Source organism: Oncorhynchus kisutch, linkage group LG15 (assembly GCF_002021735.2).
Source record: "Oncorhynchus kisutch isolate 150728-3 linkage group LG15, Okis_V2, whole genome shotgun sequence".
In the NCBI taxonomy this organism is placed as follows: Eukaryota; Metazoa; Chordata; class Actinopteri; order Salmoniformes; family Salmonidae; genus Oncorhynchus; species Oncorhynchus kisutch.
This window is the reverse complement of record NC_034188.2, coordinates 22867690-22884084: the sequence shown is the minus strand read 5'-3', so window position 1 is coordinate 22884084 and position 16395 is coordinate 22867690. Positions and strand designations below refer to the sequence as shown.

The 16395-nt window shown below is 44.0% G+C and overlaps 1 protein-coding gene across 1 annotated transcript; it reads right to left on the bottom strand.

The window, feature by feature from the left end:
- Nucleotides 1-1506: 1506 nt before the first annotated feature.
- On the bottom strand, nt 1507-15240 carry LOC109905941 (mucin-17-like). The gene is made up of 6 exons (XM_020503586.2): nt 15103-15240; nt 8476-8717; nt 5474-5539; nt 5303-5366; nt 3598-3798; nt 1507-3337 (listed from the first exon to the last, which is right to left on the bottom strand). The coding sequence occupies exons 2-6, from the start codon at nt 8672-8674 to the stop codon at nt 1507-1509; spliced, it is 2361 nt and encodes a 786-aa protein (XP_020359175.2). The 5' UTR covers nt 8675-8717; nt 15103-15240.
- Nucleotides 15241-16395: the final 1155 nt, after the last annotated feature.

The following is a 16395-nucleotide window of genomic DNA, read 5'->3' as shown; positions in this document are numbered from 1 at the left end:
TCCATACCCACTCTACCATACCCACTGTACCATACCCACTCTACCATACCCACTCTACCATACCCACTGTACCATACCCACTGTACCATACCCACTCTAGAATACCCACTGTACCATACCCACTGTACCATACCCACTCTACCATACCCACTCTACCATACCCAGCACAACATTTCTCAGGGCAGGGAGACTTCTGTCCCACTGTACCATACCCAGCACAACATTTCTCAGGGCAGGGAGACTTCTGTCCCACTCTACCATACCCAGCACAACATTTCTCAGGGCAGGGAGACTTCTGTCCCACTGTACACATTTGAACTTAATAAGATTGGACACCGCTGAGTCAATGGAAGAATAGATGTTTCAAAGTGATCTAAGACGGACTTTTGGTCTCTCAGTCTATTAGTCTACACAGACAGTGAATCCACATGCTAGAATCTAGAAGCTCAGATAGCTGAATTATTTTGGGCTGTATCAATACCCTTGATGATAATATGTCCTAAATGACACTTGGGACTAGGTTCAATTGAATCCGTATTGCTGAAGTTCAGTGCTATAACGCAAATTAAATGTAAAGGCTGCATTTGTTGACTCAATCGGAAATTACCTGAACTTCGCCGAAATAGATTGAATCGAGCCCCTGGTAACATTTTAGTGAACCAAAATGGGTCCACTGATTTGCAAGATGACATGGGAAGCATGTGGTTGTATAGGTAGAGAAACAGCCAGTGGTGACTAAACCTGGAGTTAACCTACTCAGAGGCCGTTTCTGCCTCTAATTCCATAGTATGTAGTAGAGTTACAGAACAGACTGACAAGTAGCTAGGCTACACCGATATTACCCATTGTTTTCTCTTGGTCGACTTACACGGTGGTATAGTTGATGGTTGTTGGGGGTATAGTTGATGGTTGTTGGGGGTATAGCTGATGGTTGTTGGGGGTATAGTTGATTGTTGCTGGGGGTATAGTTGATTGTTGTTGGGTATAGTTGATTGTTGTTGGGTATAGATGATGGTTGTTGGGGGTGTAGTTGATTGTTGTTGGGGGTATAGTTGATTGTTGTTGGGGGTATAGTTGATTGTTGTTGGGGGTATTGTTGATGGTTGTTGGGGGTATAATTGATGGTTGTTGGTGTAGTCTGAGGCCTGGGCTTGCACTGTCTGGTTATAAAAGGAGTAGTATTATAGCTGTGCTGCTAGTCACATTATGCAAGTGTTTAAGATCCATCCATCTGGATGAATCACAGCCTTGTCGTTTTGAAACCATGTCACTTCATAGTTGGTGCCAGACAGTCTCAGCCAGCCTGGCATGGTGTACTCAGTTGAGTTTTGACATGGCCTGGTTGGTTTACCTCCGTAGTATTGCTATATATCCATTTGTCCTCGTCACAGTGGGGCGTGGACAGTCTCTCTCTCTCTCTCTCTCTCTCTCTCTCTCTCTCTCTCTCTCTCTCTCTCTCTCTCTCTCTCTTCCCCCTTTCTCTCTCTCTCTCTCTCTCTCTCTCTCTCACCACTTGTGCTGACTGTGTACTGATCTCCTCTTCTCCTTCAGAGACACGCCCTCCTCCTCCTGGCTGACCCGACAGTTCTTTATGTCCTCCATCTCCACCTCGTCCTCCTTCTCCTCCTCTGGGGGGCTCTGGGCCACAGCAGGGTCCTCCTTCTCCCCCTTCACCACATCAGCCATACACACCACAGAGACTTCCCTCTGACTGTCAGGACTGGCGTTGACTATGGCAACACTACCCAACTCCAGCTTGTTCTCTAGAGGGCTTCCACTGGAGGGGCAGACTTTTGTTGGAGTCATGGTGGCGGAGACTTTCATGTGGTCCACGGTGGGGGAGATTTTCACAGTGGCCACAGTGGGAGAGACTTTGTCGGCCTTAAACCTAGCAAGGCTGTCGGCCTTGTGTTCTGGCCCTTTCATGGTGGCTGTGGCTGAGGTCGTGAACGGAGAGGAGGAGGGTGAGGTTTGTTCCACCTTGACTAAAGTAGTAGTATTACTTAGAATGCTATGAGGAGCTATAGGGGACACCATTAAGGGGGTAGGGGAGACTTTTCTGGAGGTCAGGGCAGGGGAGACATTTCTGGAGGACAGGGCAGGAGATACTTGCATGGGGGTAGGGGTGGGGGAGAGATTTAAAGGAGTAGTATTGGAGGACACTTTTCTGGAGGACAGGGCAGGGGAGACTTGCATGGGGGTAGGGGTGGGGGAGAGATTTAAAGGAGTAGTATTGGAGGACACTTTTCTGGAGGACAGGGCAGGGGAGACTTGCATGGGGGTAGGGGTGGGGGAGAGATTTAAAGGAGTAGTATTGGAGGACACTTTTCTAGAGGACAGGGAAGGGGAGAGATTTAAGGAGTTAGGGGAGGGGGACACCATTCTGGAGGACAGGGCAGGGGAGAGATTTAAGGGGGCAGTGGTAGGGGAGGCTTGTGCAGGGGTAGGGGAGGCTTGTACAGGGGTAGGGGAGGCTTGTACAGGGGTAGGGGTAGGGGAGGCTTGTACAGGGGTAGGGGAGGCTTGTACAGGGGTAGGGGAGGCTTGTACCGGGGTAGGGGAGGGTTGTACAGGGGTAGGGGAGGCTTGTACAGGGGTAGGGGAGGCTTGTACCGGGGTAGGGGTATGGGAGGCTTGTACAGGGGTAGGGGAGGCTTGTACAGGGGTAGGGGAGGCTTGTACAGGGGTAGGGTGGGCTTGTACAGGGGAAGTGGCAGGGGAGACATTTAAGGGGCTAGGGGCTAGGTTAGTAGGGGAGCCTGGGGTAAGGGGGAATATTTCAGGGGTCATAGGGGTGACTTGTACTGGGGTGGTGATGGGGGATTCTTGTACCGGGGGCGTTAGGGGGGAAACTCCTGCTGGACTCGTGTTGGGAGAGACCGGTTCGGGAGCCTCTGTGGGGGACACTATAAAAGTGACCCTAGTGGGGGACATCTTAACAGGGGCCATCTCAGTGTCGTCAGGTGCAGCAGAGCCCATGCTGGGCTGGGACGACAGGGCCTTCACAGGGCTGGAGGTCTGCACTGGAGCAGTCTTCAACGGATCATTGAAGAGGGGTTCCTCTTCCACCACAGGCTGGCTCAGTGACACTTTGACCCCCACTGGATCACTGCCTCTGCGCAGCGAGAACAGAACTAGACTCTTCTTCCGCTTGGCCGCGGTGGCCACCACACCGTTTGTGGTCTCTGTTTTGACGTCTTTGAACATGCTCTGCAGGTTGTACCCCTCCTTCCTCTGGGGGTCCTCCTCATCCGCCTTCTCACTATCCAGGGCCTCCGATTGGTCCAACTGGTCGCCAGACCCCTGATCCTTCTTGTCCATGTGGGTGACTCGGAACCTGTAGGTATACGGATATCAGATAGTACTGTACATCACCACAATGAGAATCCTAGATAGCATAACCGTACACATGTAAAGTACTTAAACACAAACACAAAGGCCTCTGAATTCTCTGAATCCTAAATCCCATTAGAAAACACAAAGTAGTGTGACTAGAGAGACTACAAATGTGTTCTTAATGGGTTACCAGGCAAAAACGAATTAAATAAATAAAGATGAATGTATTGTGTTGTCAAACACCCGTTCAGTGTGACTCACCTTCCCACAGCGAACACAGTGGACTCTCTCCTCTCTCCTGGCGTTCTGGGCTTATTGGTCCGAGGCACACGGCTCAGGCGGCGGGCCTTCTTGGACCGCCCTTGCACACAGAGTGTGCAGGACTTATGGTCGAGCTGGGCGCCAGAGTGCACTGTGTGGTGATGAGGTGGAATACCCCCCAGGCTCTCTTTGCGCAGTAATCTTTTGGAAAGACAATGAAATACCCATTCAGTCAGCATGTTTATTTTCCATTCCTTTTCCAAAATCGGTCCTGGAGACCGCAAGGGGTCCTAGGTTTTTGTCCTAGCGCTACACAGCTGATTCAATTAATCAAAGCTCAATGTTTAGTTGATTATTTGAATCAACTGTGTAGTGCTAGGGCAAAAACAAAAACATGCACCCCTTGGGGTCCCGAGGAGCGTGTCTGGGAAACACTCTAGACCATGACTAAGCAAAAACATCCAAAAACATCTTTCTAAGCATCTAAACGCCATTTCTAAGCATCTGGTTTATAGTAGCATATTTGTTGTAGTCTGCCTGTGAAAATAAGAGTCTCTAGTGTGATCCATCAGTCCCTCTGTTCCCCTCTCTGGCCGCCTCTGTCTGTGACCTCCATCCCATCAGGACTGCAGCATCTCTGGGGAGTACTGTAGCTGTACTGCTGCTGTAGCTGGCTGAGAGAGGAGAGTGTGGGAAGAATACCAACGAACGCCACGGCCCTGTAGGCTGCTGTCAGTCTGAGAGCACTATCTTGGTAAACAGACAGGAACACTAAAACCCTCAACCTAGAGGTGCCAAGTAAGAACATGGATCTAATTAACAAGCATAAATCTCTCCAATATACTAGTAGCACATCACAGTTATATTATCACAGCACACCACTGGGTCTGTTTCTCTAGAATACCCTCGATCATCTCTACCTTGAATGCCCTCTATCATCTCTACCTAGAATGCTTGATATGGATGTAAGGAGAAGCACGTTGGTTGAGTGCAGTAATAGCATACTATGTACGGAGACTATTTGTCTCGTTGCCTCACAACAAGGCAGTAAAGATCAGGTCCTGTATCCACAAAGAGTCTCAGAGTAAGAGTTTAAGTTAAAAATAAATCAGATTGTATGGACAGATCCTAGATCAGCACTCCTACTCTGAGACACTTTGTGGTTATGGGCCTAGATCCCATAACAGAGCTGCTGAGACCAAGACAACATTAAGCCAGGTGACCCCATGGGACAGATAGCCCAAGGACACCCTGCATCACGCAGGAACAGAGGGGCTGGGCACCCCACTCCATAGCTACCCGCTAGTCCCAGCATAAATACAAGCCACACAATACATTGACTTTCTCCAGACTCTGCCTGACTGCCACAGGCACATAGAAATGTAGGCTACACCCATTGTTGTGGCCTCTCTGAAAACACAACAGCCTAAAGCAGGTGGAAACCCTGTAGTACAGTACAGGAGACCTGCATTTAAACCATTTGCATTATGTACCACAGAAATACTGGTTTGTTCCAGAGAGAAATAAAGTAGGAGTATATTACTTGAGAGGAGTTGGTGCTGTTACGAAGTAACCTTAGCTCTGCACTAAAATACTTTCACCAACGGTGATAACACGCTGGAGTAAGACAAGGTGAATGTAAATCTACTTACACAAAAATACATTATAACTAAGTAAAATAAAAATTGATCTTAGCAATACGTACCTAGGATCATGATGTTGACATATATCCTGTTTTCCTAGCATATCCTTGAAGGCTTCCATGTTAGCTAGAAGGTAGAACACAAACATTACACACTTTTGCTAAGCACAATTTAAATTGCAGTATTTAAGTGCCAAAGGTATTGACAAAATGTAGTATCTATTAAGTTATTGCCTTCATTTTCAATGATGCACTTCAGGATTTGTTCAACGGTGTCTTGATTTTCCTCTTCTTCATCATCTGTAATATATGAAAGCTTATCTGACGAAGCAGCTTGCCTCCAAGCGTGCTTCATCATCATTCAAGATTATTAAAGGAAATTCTCAAAGTTATTGACCTGGACCGTTTTTCCTTACTTCAATGAAAGGAGCATATTTCTGTTTGTTTGTATGCTTCCACGAGATTCTACTTCCTTTAAAGTTGTTTACTTCCACTGAGGCCCATGGTTTTCAAGTACCCATTAAATAAACACTAATTCAATATGGGAAATATTACTTCTTCGTGAGTGTTCAGTGGTTACATTGGACTGAATTGAATTCCAGCTGAAATAACATCCTCTAACATAAAGAGTACAGTTTCCTGCTTGGTAAATGACCAAGGGCCTTTGGATAAAGACAGACATGTCCGAAAAACGTCACGCATACCCCTTGTATCTGCCTTAAAAAATCAATCATGGACACTTGCCTTCTCCAAGCCATATCCCTGACCCCGATGTTGTTCCCACTGTGACTATTAAAACCTACCCAAACCAGAAACCGTGGATAGACAGCAGCATTCACGCAAAACTGAAAATGCAAACTACCACATTTAATCATGGCAAGGTGACTGGGAATATGGTCAAATACAAACAATGTAGTTATTCCCTCCGTAAGGCAATCAAACAGGGAAAACGTCAGTACAGAGATAAAGTGGAGTCGCAAATCAACGACTCAGACACGAGACGTATGTGGTGAGGGTCAATAGATAATCACAGGTTACAAAGGGAAAACCAGCCATGTCGCGGACACTGACGTCTTGCCCCGGACAAGCTAAACACCTTATTTTCCCGTTTTGAGGATAACACAGTACCACCGGTCCCAAGGACTGTGGGCTCTCGTTCTGTTCATTGACTATAGCTTAGCCTTAAACACCATAGTACCCTCCAAGCTCATCATTAAGCTTGGGGCCCTGGGTCTGAACCCCGCCCTGTGCAACTGGGTCCTGGACTTCCTGACGACCTGCCCCCAGGTTGTGAAGGAAGGAAACAACACCTCCACTTCGCAGATCCTCAACACAGGGGCCCCACAAGGGTGCATGCTAAGCATCCTCCTGTACTCCCTTTTCACCTATGACTGCATGGCCACACACGCCTCCAACTCAAGCATCAAGTTTGCAGATGACAGGCCTGATTACCAACAATGACAAAACAGCCTACAGGGAGGAGGTGAGGGCCCTGGTGGAGTGGTGCCAGGAAAATATATTCTCCCTCAACGTCAACAAAACGAAGGAGCTGATCGTGGACTTCAGGAAACAGCAGAGGGAGCACGCCCCTATCCACATCGACGGGACCGCAGTGGAGAAGGTGGAAAGCTTCAAGTTCCTCGGCATACACATCCCTGACAAACTGAAATGGTCCACCCTCACAGACAGTGTGGTGAAGGTGGCGCAACAGCGGCTCTTCAAACTCAGGAGGCTGAAGAAATTTGTCTTGGCCCCTAAGACCCTCACAAACTTTTACAGGTGCACAATTGAGAGCATCCTGTCAGGCTGTATCACCACCTGGTACGCAAACTGCACCGCCCAGCTGTGAGGCTCTCAAGAGCGTAGTGAGGTCTGCACAACGCATCACTGTGTGCACACTGCCTGCCCTCTAGGACACCTACAGCAGCTGATGTCACAGGAAGGCCAAAAGGATCAGAGGACAACAACCACCTGAGCCAAGGCCTGTTCACCCCACTACCATCTAGAAGGCGAGGTCAGTACAGGTGCATCAAAGCTGGGACCTAGAGACTGAAAGACAGCTTCTATCTCAAGGCCATCAGTCTGTTAAATAGCCTTCATGGCTACCACCTGGCTACTCAACCCTGCATCTTAGAGGCTGCTGCCCCATGTACATAGACATGGAATCACTGGTCACTTTAATATTAGAATACTAGTCACTTTAATAATGTTAACATACTGCTTTACTCATTTCATATGTATATACCAGAGGTGTGGACTCAAGTATCATGACTTGCAACTTGACTTTGACTTTAACACCAATGACTCGTGACTTAACTTGGACTTGAGCCTTTTGACTCGAACTGACTTGATACCCTCCCCAAGCCCAAATATTAAAAATGAGGCTATTAAAAAAAATGTGCAGCGCATCAACTCTTCATTTAATGGATTACAGTTTGAATCGGACAACAGCCAATCAAATTGTGCCAGCTGAGAAAAAGTTGCGTGTGGCAGTGCAGAGGAATGTTGGCGGGTGAATTCAGATGGAGCGCTTGGAAAGATGACACCCAAAATTATTATTTTGGGATATAAAGACATATTGCAACAAAAACATATTGCAACTTGCAAAACATGCGGGAAGAAAATGACAGACGGAGGCGCACCAACTTCCAACTTTGTTCGACATTTGAAGCTGCACAAAGAACGCTAAGTCGTAGCTAATATAGCCGACAGCTATATCATTCATAACTTTGCTAGTGTAGCATGTTGGCTCCAATTAAATGATCCTCCACACAGTCAGTCAGTGTGGGAATGTGATCATTGCACCCAAGATTGAGCTACAACTGGCTAGGCAGTCAGTAGCCTAAATCCTGCATGATGTTACTACTGTTCCTAAAGCCATTGACATATGTTAGCCTACTGTAACCACACACACCGTTTGTGTGTGTGTGTGTGTGTGTGTGTGTGTGTGTGTGAAGGTTGGGAGATTGTGTATAAGCCTACATCGCCCGATAGCGATCCTCGATAGTCGATCACTATTGGGGGGGGTCTTTCTTATGGCTACCCATGTATTTCCATGGAAATATAAAGTTTATTTAGAAAGTAATAAATATATTTTTAAAAGCATTCATGATTTACATAAATGTAATATACTAACTATTACTCTTTGTTAAAAATATGAAATGGTATTACATTAGATCAAAAGCCAATATACAGTATATGTAAACACACTCTGACAGATCCTGGTAGATACCTACCATTCTTGTCTGGTCCCAGTTTCTGCTCACACTCCTCATCGTCCTCCTCCTCCCCAGTCCTGCAACGGTAGCCCTTCTTCTTCAGCAGGTGGCAGACCAGGAAGCCCAGGAGGCCAGTGATGAAGAAGAAGAAGACCAGGAGGAAGATCATATACGGGGGAGGGGGTTCCCCCACTGTCGATGCCTCCAGGTCGGTCATCCCTCAAAAGGGTCTTCACTCGTCCTCTATCTGTAGTGTAGTCCTGTATAGCCAATGGGTACACACATATGTCCTGTAGTCAGTAACGTAACCATGAAGGTGGTCCCCCACACTTATCAGAAGATGTCAACTCTTGATCCACTCAGTGGCATTGATGGGCCTGTGTGTTTGTCTTGTAAGGCCACCTGAGTCTCCTGTCATCATGTTGTGACTAGATAATCCCTGTTCTCAACTTCCTGTGCGTACCACTGGCTAGAGACAACTTTATCTATCTCAGCAGGCAGAGAGAGCTGGGCCTGGTGGTACACACCATTGGATGTTTTTTACTGAGCATCTTGGCCCACACTCACTCACTCCCTCACACACCGTGCTAAATTCTACAGGCCAAGAAGTGAGGATTTCATCAACCACTCATCAACTAATATTTTGTTGTATAGTACCTGGTCGGCAAAATATCGCAATTTTTGTACAACAATGTTAACATTAGACATTTTTTCAAATGTATTCCAAATTAAATACAGAAATATCTCATTTGCATAAGTATTCACACCCCTGAGTCAATACATGTCAGACTCACCTTTGGAAGGGATTACAGCTGTGAGTCTTTCTGGGTAAGTCTCTAAGAGCTTTTCACACCTGAATTGTACACTATTTGCACATATATATTTTTTTAATTCTTCAAGTTGTTTGTTGATCATTGCTAGATAGCCATTTTCAAGTCTTGTCATAGATTTTCAAGCCGATTTAAGTCAAAATTGTAACCAGACCACTTGGGAACATTCAATGTCGTCTTGGTAAGCAACTCCAGTGTATACTTGGCCTTGTGTTTTAAGTTATTGTCCTGCTGAAAGGTGAATGTATCTCCCAGTGTCTGTTGAAAAGCTGACTGAACCAGGTTTTCCGGTTGGATTTTGCCTGTGCTTAGTTGTATTCCGTTTCTTTTTGTCCTAAAAACTCCCTTGTCCTTGCCGATGAGAAGCATACTCATACCATGATACCACCACCATGCTTGAAAATATGAAGAGTGGTACTCAGTGATGTGTTGAATTTGCCCCAAACATTTGTATTCAGGACATAAAGTAAATATATTAGCCATTTTGTTTGCAGTTTTACTCTCTGCCTTTTGCAAAAAGGATGCATATTTTGGAATATTTTCACTCTGTCACTCCCTATTGCGGAGTAACTACAATGTTGTTGATCCAACCTCAGTTTTCACCCATTAAACTCTGTAACTGTTTTAAAGTCACCATTGGCCTCATGGTAAAATCCCTGAGTGGTTTCCTTCCTCTCTGGCAACTGAGTTACATTTGTGTATTGATAGGATGAATAACTCAATGTCATTTTTTTATTACCAATCTAACAATTGTCTCATCGCAACAGTCTTGTCTCATCTCTGCAACCCCTGTACGGACTCGGGAGAGGCAAAGGTCCTCGGGAGAGGCGGAGAGTCCTCCGAAACACAACACAACACAACACAAACACAACCCAACCAAGTTGCACTGCCTCTTTAACAAAATGTTTACCCCTTTTTCTCCCCAATTTCGTGGTATCCAATTGTTTTAGTAGCTACTATCTTGTCTCATCGCTACAACTCCCGTACAGGCTCGGGAAAGACGAAGGTTGAAAGTCATGCGTCCTCCGATACACAACCCAACCAAGCCGCACTGCTTCTTAATACAGCGCGCATCCTCCTGCACAAATGTGTCGGAGGAAACACCATGCACCTGGCAACCTTGGTTAGCGCGTACTGCGCCTGGCCCGCCACAGGAGTTGCTGGTGTGCGATGAGACAAGAATATCCCTACCGGCCAAGCCCTCGCTAACCCAGACGACGCTAGGCCAATTGTGCGTCGCCCCACGGACCTCCCGGTCGCGGCCGGTTACGACAGAGCCTGGGCGCGAACCCAGGGTCTCTGGTGGCACAGCGCCCTTAACCACTGTGCCACCCGGGAGGCCCAGCTGCACTGCTTCTTGACACAATGCACATCCAACCCAGAAGCCAGCCACACCAATGGAAGGAGTCGCTAATGCACGATGAGACAAGGATATCCCTGCCGGCCAAACCCTCCCTAACCCGGACGACGCTGGGCCAATTGTGCCCCGCCCCATGGGCCTCCCGGCTCGAACCCAGAATCTCTGGTGGCGCAGTGGTCTAAGGCACTGCATCGCAGTGCTAGCTGTGCCACCAGAGATTCGGGAGGCCCTTAGGTGCCCTTCTTTGCGAGGCGTTGGAAAACCTCCCTGGTCTTTGGGGTTTAATCTGTGTTTGAAAATAATTGTTTGACTGAGAGTCCTTACTGATAATTGTACAGAGGGTACAGAGATGAGGTAGTCATTCAACAATCTTGTTTAAAACTATTATTGCATGCACACAGAGTCCATGCAATTTATTATGTGACTTGATAAGCAAATCTTTACTCCTGAACATATTTAGGCTTGCCATAACAAAAGGGTTGAATACATAAAATAAAACATAATTCCACCTTGACATTATGGGGTATTGTTGTGTGTAGGCCACTGGACAGTGATACAACATTTCAATTTAATCCATTTTAAATTCAGGCTGTAAGACAACAAAATGTGGAAAAAGTCAAGAGGTGTAAATACTTTCTGAATGAACTGGATAGGGCCTAGACTAGAGGTCGACAGATTAATTGGAATGGCCGATTAATTAGGGCTGATTTCAAGTTTTCATAACAATCGGAAATCGGTATTTTTGGGCGCCGATTTGTATTATTTTTTATTATTACTATATATATATTTTTTTATACCTTTATTTAACTGGTCAAGTCAGTTAAGAACACATTCTTATTTTCAATGATGGCCTAGGAACGGTGGGTTAACTGCCTCGTTCAGGGGCAGAACAACAGATTTTCACCTTGTCAGCCCGGGGGATCCAAGGTAAGTTGTTAGCTAGCATTAAACTTATATTATAAAAAACAATCAATCATAATCACTAGTTAACTACACATGGTTGATGATATTACTAGTTGCATATAATCTGACTGAGCATACAAGCATACAAGTATCTAAGGATCTGACTGAGCGGTGGTAGGCAGAAGCAGGCTCGTAAACATTCATTCAAACAGCACTTTCGTGCGTTTTGCCAGCAGCTCTTCGTTGTGCCTCAAGCATTGCGCTGTTCATGACTTCAAGCCTATCAACTCCCGAGATGAGGCTGGTGTAACCGAAGTCAAATGGCTAGCTAGTTAGTGCGGGCTAATAGCGTTTCAAACGTAACTCGCTCTGAGCCTTCTAGTAGTTGTTCCCCTTGCTCTGCATGGGTAACGCTGCTTCGATGGTGGCTGTTGTCGTTGTGTTCCTGGTTTGAGCCCAGGAAGGAGCGAGGAGAGGGACAGAAGCTATACTGTTACACTGGCAATACTAAAGTGCCTATAAGAACATCCAATAGTCAAAGGTTAATTAAATACAAATGGTATAGAGGGAAATAGTCCTATAATTCCTATAATAACTACAACCTAAAACTTCTTACCTGGGAATATTGAAGACTCATGTTAAAAGGAACCACCAGCTTTCATATGTTCTCATGTTCTGAGCAAGGAACTGAAACGTTAGCTTTCTTACATAGCACATATTGCACTTTTACTTTCTTCTCCAACACTTTGTTTTTGCATTATTTAAACCAAATTGAACATGTTTCATTATTTTACTTAAGGCTAAATTTATTTATTGATGTATTATATTAAGTTAAAATAAGTGTTCATTCAGTATTGTTGTAATTGTCATTATTACAAATAAATAAATCAAAATTGTCCGATTAATCCGTATCGGCTTTTTTGGTCCTCCAATAATCGGTATCGGTGTTGAAAAATTATAATCCGTCGACCTCTAGCCTAGACACAACCAGAAAGCCCCTCACCTCAGCAGACATATACTCCCTAGCAGATCCACCTTGAGGCAGTAAAATAATATTTCCTGTGTATCTCATAGAAATATAGTACATTCCCTTCTGGCTACTCTCTCAGCCTAACATGTTTACAATATGTGGGTGTAATTGGAAACAACTAATGTCTCAGGAAACAGAAATGTACAGTCTATATGTCCCTCTAAATTATGCCACTCACCAATAAGGTTGTCAATGGTCTAGTGTCACTGTCACAAGAGGACAAGTCCTGTATAGAGCTCTGTCATACTTACAGTACATCAATGTATAATATAGATTGTCAATAAATCTGTTGAATTACAATGAGCTAATTTGCTAACATTGTATTTGCAGAAGAAAATGTCAGGAATCGACACAAGCCAATTGAAATATGAAGCAGAATATCTCTGCATCAGCATAAGCACAGAGAATATTGAGGTGACTCAGCAATATAATGCCCCCCATCAGGAACACACACATTGATGATTGTGTTTTTAAAGGCCCTGTCATTTTCGGGAAGCTCTGTACTCATATCATTACAAACAGAATTTTTCAGAGAGTGGAAAATAATGTGATCCATTGCTAAGAATAGAAAGGGTCACTTGATTCAATTGTGCCATTGATTTTTATATGTGATGCCTGCAGTTGTCAGCTGTCTTTTTCACATTTTATTTCCTAGAGATGCATATGATCATTTCAAAACTACAAACTGGCCATTTGAATTCGTAGTCTGTCATATCAAATACTGTTTTAGGATCTTAATTTGAGACAGTTAGCTACAGCAGGAAAATAATCCTGCAGCAACAGAAAATTTGAATTATTATGTGTTTTATAATTAATGGACATTTTTGTAGGGGTTGAAACATTTTTTTGTAAGAGAAAGTGGAAATTACAATCTTCAGAAGTATTTTTAACATCAAATACACTACAAGATTAAAATGTCCTGCATTTACAGGAAAGTTCTCATTCAACAGGGTGATCAAATTAAGATCCCACAGCTGTATACGTGACCTCTACTCACCATGGCTGACTGTTTCCACATTCTGACCCTCCTCAGTGACATAAAAATGCATGACGTTTTGAATAGCCATTTCCTTTCAGATAACCTTCACTATATCTTCAACTGTGAAGAATGTACAGCTGTACAATATTTGTATAACTACATCAACATTAATTGTCTCAGTTCAAGTACAAGTTTAGGGCTACATGAGTGACCTTGATCTCAGTGATGACTACCTGACATTTTACTAATCATATTACAGTTAGACCTACATGAAGGCTACAGGTGTACACCATTTAGGCTACTATAAACTAAAGACAAGCAATGGACAGGCAAGACAGCTTCTAGGCAATGGGACAATGGGACAGGCAAGACAGCTTCTAGGCAATGGGACAATGGGACAGGCAAGACAGCTTCTAGGCAATGGAACAATGGGACAGGCAAGACAGCTTCTAGGCAATGGAACAATGGCCACTGTAGCCTGTTGGTAAAGCAGGGGACAGTTGAGCCACCTGAAAAAAAATCATAAACTCTATTTAGGATATACTTAACCTATCGATCTTCCTATACTTTGTTAAATATGGAAACACTGTAGCCTATTTCAAGTTTAGTTGGATTTTGTAAAGTCTTGGCTCACTAGGCTATTCCTTAGTTATTTAAGCAATAAAGCCCGAGGGGGTGTGATATATGGCCAATATACCATGGCTATTAGCCATATATCACAAACACCAGAGGTGCCTTATTGCTATTATAAACTCTTTACCAACGTAATTAGAGCAGTAAAAACAAATGTTCTGTCATACCTGTGTTATATGGTCTGATATACCACGGCAATCAGCCAATCAGCATTCAGGGCTTGAACCACCCAGTTTATAATACACCTTTATACATTGATCATAGTGCCTCTGTCGGACAGCATGTAGGAATTATCAAGTTCTACTTTTGTAAGCCTATCCTTTTAACAAAAACTAGTGAAGTTCGAAAATGAATTGTGACATTCGTGACATGGTGGCCCGTACCTACAACGGTAGCCTAAATTGAAAACCCACAACAGAGAGAGTGACCACCCCGCAGTGCACTCCATCTTTTGCAAGTTTCAGGCGGCCTCATGGCCCATGATAACACATCTGCCCTTGGTATTTTAAATGCGCTAGTAGCTACTGTACGACATGCACACGTGATGGAATTTTGACAAGGACAAATATGACAAAACCAGATATTCTTGCTGAGTCTGAACTTGACCGAGGATGCTCTTGAGCGCCTGATACTGTAGCTCCATCATCGTGACTAAATCAGGCAGTCTACATAATTAATCAATGACACACTGCTGCGCTAAACTATAAATATATATATTAATTATAATCCTATAATATCATTCCCATAGTAATAATGTTCCAATCGCTGTGAATAACAACAGTGTAGCAATTCATTTGCTGCATCATACGCTCCCCAGGTTCAATTGCCGACTTGAACTGCCCATACGCCCATCTATAATGAACCGTTCCCTTTTATCATTATTTAACGAGTTGCAAAGCACCCTACTTACGTTCTTTCAGAAACATTATGAACCCGTAGTAAATGTGGATGCTATCCCGATAGGTGTGTGATCTCATATAGTAAATCCATTGAGATCCGCTACAGTTTTCTTCTGGCCAAACGAGAGCTGCTCTGGAGCAAACGGAGGGAATGAGATTCTGCAAGTTATTTAAAGGGAAAAGAGCAAAGACATATTGTGTAGCCGTTATTTTATTTTGAGGCCAGATTTTTGGACTGTTACACTTTTACAATTCATCCAATTGGTCCAATTAATCGATGCTAACCAGTAGATAATTGAAAAAAAAAATCCACATTTGAAAGTGAAGCATTGAATAACTAATTTCAAAATCCTGCATAATACTTACAAATGCTTAAATTTGTAAGATGTTTGACTCAATAGTTGTTCTAGTAGTCCAGTTAAAAATAAACAACAATATCTACATAGACGGGTGCATTAGAAATTTATCCAATAACTACAGTGAGATGTTGTTTCTTGAAGAACACACCCCTTAGAACAGAAGAGTTAAAGAGGAACTGGACAAGTTTACACATGATATGATTAAACTAAAGTGATATCAAGCTAGTTTTGTCAGCACCATGCATTATCCACATAAAGGGGAAACCATTTGGATAACCAGAAGGCTATGTGAAGGATATAGGCTAGTTAACACATCATATCGATATCAAATTTGCTTACAATAAGTCATACTCATCATAAAAAGTGAACTACAATTTTTGTTACTAAGCTCTGACATTTTTCTTTCTCAACATTTGACCCATAATAAAAAAACAGCCGGACTGCCATGCGTAGCCAGGGAGAAAGTATTAGCCTAGCTCCTAGCGGCTGTGATTGGTAGTACATTTCCCAAGCCCCTCTTTCTGTCCCCGCCCCACAGACTGTATTGTTTGGTACTGTCAGAGACGAAGAGGAAGAGAGAGGCCCAAATCGGCAGAAAATCTGTCTCCCTCCAACAGGTGGCGTTTTTTCGCTGTTTCGACCACCAAGCGAGAGTGTCAAGTTTGGTAAACAAAACAATTAATTGCTTATTTGCTATGTGAGGTTTATTTCATCGAATAGAAGTTTCGTAATGCTTAAATTGTTTTGAGTGTACACGTGACATCCCGGCAACTTTGAGAAAAAAATACGTTATATCGGACTTCTCTCGAGATGGCTATGCATATTCATGACATGAGGCAAGTAGTATAGCGTCTCCGTTGAATACAGGCGGTTGACCTCAACAACCCTAATTGAATATTTAAAACTAGATTACAATCTTCGTAACATTGCAAAAATCTTAAACTT